At 32.2% G+C, this 6,899-nt stretch overlaps 1 protein-coding gene across 1 annotated transcript; it reads left to right on the forward strand.

Moving 5' to 3' along the window:
• LOC18601900 (U-box domain-containing protein 2) lies at nucleotides 1,876–4,794 on the forward strand. The gene is made up of 2 exons (XM_007032991.2): nucleotides 1,876–2,336; nucleotides 3,661–4,794. Exons 1-2 carry the CDS (start codon nucleotides 2,026–2,028, stop codon nucleotides 4,514–4,516), a joined length of 1,167 nt encoding a protein of 388 aa, XP_007033053.2. The 5' UTR covers nucleotides 1,876–2,025; the 3' UTR covers nucleotides 4,517–4,794.

The following is a 6,899-nucleotide window of genomic DNA, read 5'->3' on the forward strand; positions in this document are numbered from 1 at the left end:
ATCCATTTACTTATGTAAGTGTTTAATTAACAAGTTATAGTGAAATATATGGTGAGGGACAAAATTGATTTCTACTAAATTAAGAAAGACCAACTTTCAAATTTAGGGAATAATCAAACGAAAAAAGTCCAACTACTTTAGGAATATATTGCTCATTTAAGGATAAATTGCAAATAATAATAATAATAAAGAGATTTCATCTTTAGTGTTTTGTCTCTATTCGTATTTTCTCTCCCACATGCTTTCTTCTCCTAATTTTGACTTTTTTATTCCTTGTTTAAAAAAATAAAAAAATTATTTTTTAAAAAACCCTTTCTTTATTAATTTGAAGAAGATTTGTTTAGATTAAGTGAGGTCAAGATATTAGTTTGATACTTTAGTATCAAAGGATTAAAATATCTTTTCTTTCTTTATTAATTTAAAAAATTATTATTATATTTTTTAAAAAAATAAAAAAATAGGGAACATTGATCTCATCAAAAAAAGGGGAGGGAAGCACCATATCAATGCTCCCAAGGGAGAGAAGCATCGATGCTCCCTTGGAGAACCCCAAATTGGGCTCCCCCAACAAAAGCATCGGAGCTCCCCAGATGGGGAGCTTTTTTTTTTAATTCCTAAAAAATTAATAAAATTATATAATAATAATTTTAAAAATTAATCAAGGGTAAAGTTATTTTTTTACCCTTATCACATCAAATTGACAAAAATACAAACAGTTAAATAACGATTGACTCACATGTCTATTGAAAAATATTTTTTTAAAATGAAGTGTTCATTTTGGATGAGGGTGATATTCTCTCCCACATCGTTGCCCCCTCCTAATTTTGACCTTGGTATTTCTTGTTTATAATTACTAATTGTTTTAATGCACTCATCTTATATGATGATCAAAATTCAAAGCTATCTTAACATAAATTATTGGGTTAATTTGTGTAAAATAAAAAACACTTGAGATTTGGTTGAAAATATAATTATTTTTTATTAATTTTAAAAAAATATTTTCTTACCTTTTTTAAATTTGATAAAAAATACACTTATTCCATGAGATTTTGTAATATTAATTTATATATTATTTACTACTATTAAAATTAAAAAAAAAGTTTTCAATGAAAGTACATAAATTATATTAATATTTATAATAAAAAGTATTTAAAATGGCAATATAAATTTTATTTGTAAATACATGTGTGTCGACATATATATAAAGTATGGATGTTGAAAAAACTTTTAATTAATGAAAAGGAACATTTTTACTTATTATATTTTTAAATTTCTATTTTAAACAGTTTTATTATAAGTATTAAAAAATTTATCCAATTTGTAAATAGAAAATTTAGTTAAATCGAATGGCTTTTATTAAAATTATTATTTATTATAAATATTAAGAAGACTTATTAGATTTGTAAATACAAAGTTTAATTTCATTGAATGAATTTTATTAAAAATGTTTTTCTTAATTTTAATAGTATTGTTTAATTTGTGGATTAATATTACAATTTAATTGTTTATACTTGAAACGTTATATTTTAGTATTAATTGTATTAATTAAAAATAATTAAAACAAATAAGTAGTCACGTGACAATAGATATGATTATAAATTAAATAGGCACGTGAAAAATTTCAAATTTAAGATTTAATCAACGTAACCCAAAGAGAATTTTCTTCACTGAATTATAAGGTCATTTTAGTCAATTGATATTCCGATACCATAATTGTAAAAAAAAAAAAATACTTGGTGAAGGCTTTTACCGAACCAACAACGACAACAACCAACACCAACCGCCAGTTCCACACTTCCATTATTGAAAACAACAAAAGAAAGAAAAAGCATTGCCTTATTTTTGTGTTTATTTTTCCGATTATAAATACTTATTACATGTCTTGTAAACTGTTGCTTGACGCCACCTCTTCCAACCCCAAACCCGAACCACCTTGTAATTCCTCTCTCTCTCTCTTCTCACTTTACTTTTTCTCAGATTTTTCTCTTTCCCTCTCTTAGCCACCACCCACCTACTCTCCCTTCTATGGACACCGCCGCAGACAACCACAGCGCTTCCTCTTCCTCCTCTTCTTCTTCTTCGGACGTCGATGGCACGCCGCGTGGAGCAACCTCGGCCGTCCGTCGAGCTCTACAGTTAATCCAATCCGACGACTCGGATTCCAAGCTGCAGGCCGCTAAGGAAATCCGGCGACTCACCAAAACTTCCCAGAGGTGTCGGCGGCTTCTCGCTGACGCTGTTATTCCACTCGTTTCTATGCTCCGAGTTGACTCACCTGAGTCCTACCACGAGTCCGCCCTCCTCGCCCTCCTTAACCTCGCCGTTAAAGACGAAAAGTACGCTAACCCTCTTTCTCTTTAATCGCAATTAATAAAATATCGTAACGTGTATATTTGAAGTATTTTAAGGAAATATTTTTTAGTAATTCGAAGCTTTTTGCGAATTAGATTACTAATTTTTTGATTATTTTTATCGGCAACTGGAGTTTTAGTGGATTGATTTTCACGTTGATTACTCTTTACCTTTTTTGTTTGGAAAATATTTTATAATTTTCAGGAATTCGAGGAAAAAGATTCTAGTCTTGATTCTCTTTCTTTTTTTTTTTATTGTAATTAAATTTGAATTTTTTATTTTCTATATATCTAACCGCTGATTGGTTGTAAAAAGAATATTCAGAGCATCAAAGAATAATTATTTAAAATTTCCAAATATTTTGGACGTACAATTATATACTCATAGTAATTTCTTGAAAAAAAAATATTTTATTTATATATCCCTGTGTCACCGACTAAAATTATAACTAGATAGGGTTGGGTACTTGGGTTGTTGAATCACGTTAAAGTGAGGGTGAATTTTGGGATTATCCTTGTAACCTTTAAAAAGAATTGGATGCTTTCTTTTTTTATATAGCTGAATTTTGATTAAAAGATGTGGTTGTTCTTTTATTTTCACATGTTTTCTTCTTTCTTTCTTTCTTTTCCCTTTTTATTTTCAACTTTTTTTTTCTTTCTATTATCTTGTCTTTGAAGTTATTATTTTGTCATCATGAATTTGTTTGGTGATGTAGAAATATATGCACTTTCTCCAAATTAAAGAGGAACTATTTTTTTTAATCTTACCTTGTTTACCTTTTTGGGATTATTATTTTTTAATCTATGAAAGTGTATTTTGTTTCCTTTAAAATGAAGCAACCCAATGGGATTAACCCAAGAATTTTATATTAGTAATTAAGACATTCATTGGCTAATTAGTTTAGTTAATTTTTTTTTTGTTTTGAAAACGATTGGTTTAGTTAATAATCCTAGATTAATCAAGACATTGCTTTTGATCTTTTACTGCTGGCCTAGAGATTATACAACTTGTTCCGTAACACAAATTTTTTGTTCTGAAACGCATCCTCTTAAATATCTTTTTGTTCCTTTCCAATCATGAAAAGAACTCATTAAACTTATCCGTAGAACCTTAGCCCAATAAGATAGAATTACTTTGAATTTGATTACTAAATCAGATATAATTCGTAATAGTTGTTTTTTCTTTTATGTATTTCAAGTAATATTTGAGTTGCTTTACAGTGCCAACACTGTTAAATTTGTGATCTTGTACTTGTCATATTATTTGGTGTTTGAATGAAGAGAAAATCTCACTATTGTTATTTTGCAGGAATAAGATCAGCATTGTGGAAGCAGGTGCCTTAGAACCAGTTATTAGCTTCCTTGAAAATGAGAACTTAAACCTACAAGAGTATGCAACAGCAGCTTTGCTCACTCTCTCTGCTTCTGTCAACAACAAGCCCATTATAGGCGCATTGGGTGCGATTCCTCTGCTTGTGGATATCCTTAGACATGGAAGCACACAAGCTAAGGTTGATGCTGTAATGGCTCTTTCCAATCTCTCAACACACCCTGACAATGTTAAAATGATTCTTGAAACCAGTCCCATCCCTTCTATAGTCAGTTTACTGAAAACCTGTAAAAGGTCTTCAAAAACAGCTGAAAAATGCTGTTCTCTGATAGAATCCTTGGTGGGTTTTGATAAAGGAAGAACAGCTTTGACAGCTGAAGAAGGTGGAGTATTAGCAGTTGTGGAAGTGCTTGAAAATGGCACTCTCCAAGCTAGGGAGCACGCTGTTGGGGCACTGCTGGCAATGTGTGAGAGTGACCGATGTAAATATAGGGAACCGATTCTTGGAGAAGGTGTAATTCCTGGATTACTTGAGTTAACAGTGCAAGGAACACCCAAGTCTCAGACAAAAGCTCAAACCCTTTTGCGGTTACTGAGGGATAGTCCATATCCCAGATCCGAGCTTCCACCTGACACACTAAAGAACATTGTTTGCAACATAATCTCTCAGATTGATGGCGATGATCAATCTAGTAAAGCAAAGAAAATGCTGGCTGAGATGGTCCAAGTTAGTATGGAACAGAGCTTGAGACATTTACAGCAAAGGGCTCTGGTCTGCACCCCAACTGATTTGCCCATTAGTAGCAGTTGTACTTCTGAAGTTTCCTTGAAATGATTGCTTCTGTTTTTCGGCTTTTTTCTGTTTTGCATTCCCCCCCAACCCCCCCTTTTACTTGTGGTGTTTGTTATATAAAATGTTCCTCTGTAGAAAAGATGAAATAACATAGTGAAAAATGCCAGTCCAGGCCGTTTGTGGTGATATCGGTATCGGGTGACTGGTAAAAGTGTCAATAAACTGGAAATTATATGAAGTTGAAAGCATAAATAGTTTCCAGTTTGCTTGTAAAGAAACTGTTGTATGAAATGTTATACAGTCATTGAAGTTTTCCTTTCTCCTCTTCTCTCATGGCGTATGATTTGATTGAAGTAAAACCTATTCAGAACACGAGGAAGAGAGTTTAAAGCCTGGCTCTGATATCATTGTCACCAAACAACATCAACATGCCTGCCTGCATGTTGACAGAAAATTTCAGTCTGGCATGCAAGACATGGATGGCTCAGAAATAATTACACATGTTTAATCTTTGACATGATCTTCTTGAGGAAAACTATTTCAATCTTTATCATAATTTTTGAGAACATTAAAATTCCATTTTGCATTGGGAACACGAATTATAGCTTTGGTTAACAGAGATGAGGTAAAGTAGCAGGCTGACCATGAAATTGAAATTTATCAAGCTGAGTTTCCATTGGAGGATGGGGCGGCTTTCAATCGAAGAAAGATGGGCATCAAGTCAGCATCAATCCGGTGTTTGTTGAATTGATATTTGCGACCTTTGTGAGGGTCAATTATAACTCATTACTTGCTGAATTTTGTATGAAAACTGTTGTTGTCTCATTCTTAATGGAGGACAAGTCAGTTTAAATGGTGGGAAAATTCCCATTCAAAGTGGAGGCAATTTTCCTGCTTTTGCAACTTGTCTTTTACGGTCCTTGCATTTTTTCTCTACAGTTTCAACGACAAATCTCACCACCAAAACCGTTGATGCTTCATTCAATGGATTCAAAACAAGGATTATATTATCACCACCACATATGCTACATCCAATTTCGGAAACTTCCCGGTAAAAGCAGAGGGTAAGTTCTCACTATACAAATTGTTTTATAAAAGACTAAAGGAAAAAATAATTCAAAGTATACACAATGCTACAGGATGAAATCACAATAATCAAAATATTACATTCTAATTTGAACAAAATAACAAATTAAATCTTATAATAATAAATTTAATAAATGTGAAATTTTAAAATAAACATTTAGCTTTTTTTTTTTCTTAAATAAAAGTGTCATTGGTACAAGAAAAAGGAGTCCCTTCTCTATTGCAAGGCAGGGACTCTCCCACATAGATAACCAGGCGACCCACCCTCCCAACTCCCAAGTGTAATGAAGGTGTGTAGCTAGCTAGGCCATGGAGCTTCCTAATTAAGCACCCCTTTGGCTTTGTACCTTGATCAATTAATTTGAGCATGCCTTGAACCAACCTAGCTTAAAGGCTCTCCTACTTGGGTGACTTTGAGTGAGTGTGTCAAACCCTGTTGTATAAAATAATTACAACGTCATTTACATGCTCAATAGAATGGTTACATATTTAGGAAGTTTGAGAAATCGTTAAAAGACGATATTGCCCCTAATGGTACCATTAAGTCGATTAAGCCTCGAACTAGTTCAAATAGGAATTTTAAGGTGAAATTAAGAGTTTCACAGCTCATGGATGACTCAAAATGGTAATTCGGAATTCGAGAATTAATTTGGAGTTAAATCGGAATTTTCACTATTCAAGGGTAAAATGGTCATTTGCCACTTGGGATAAAATGAGAATTTTTAGAAAAAAAATTTTTTTTGGTCAATTTGACTTATTGGAGTATGATTTCAGTATTGGAGTATGATTTGAAGTTTAGAAATGAAAATTTTAATTCAGGTATAATTTAGAGTATAAGGGTGAAATGGTAATTTTGTCACCTCGGGAGCAAATCGGTAAATTTTTACCCCCGACACTTGTCAAGACCAAGGGATTTTATTCATCATGGAAATGGATAAACATGATAAATGTGTGGTGGAGAATTAAAGAATTAAAAGTCAAATATTTAAATTTGAGCCAATAAAGAAATGCCATGTGTCATTTTTTTATTATTTTATTATTTCTTTATAAAAAGGTAAAAAATCAGCCCATTTCTCCATAGTGATCAGCCAAACCAGAGGAGAAGAGAAACCAAGGAAGAACAAACCCTAGTTGGGAAAAATCAAAGAGAAAGTGTTGGAATTCAAGGATTTGATCAACAAAGGTAAAATTTCTTGATTTTGCTAGTGATTTACCTTACCCATGCCTTTTTTCTTAATTTTCAATGGTTAAATTACATGTTTTCATTATGAATTCATGGCTGGTCAAAATGGGTATGGAGAGAGAATGATCTTGGATTGGTTTGATTTTTAGGTATGTT

Source organism: Theobroma cacao, chromosome 4 (assembly GCF_000208745.1).
Source record: "Theobroma cacao cultivar B97-61/B2 chromosome 4, Criollo_cocoa_genome_V2, whole genome shotgun sequence".
NCBI lineage: Eukaryota > Viridiplantae > Streptophyta > Magnoliopsida > Malvales > Malvaceae > Theobroma > Theobroma cacao.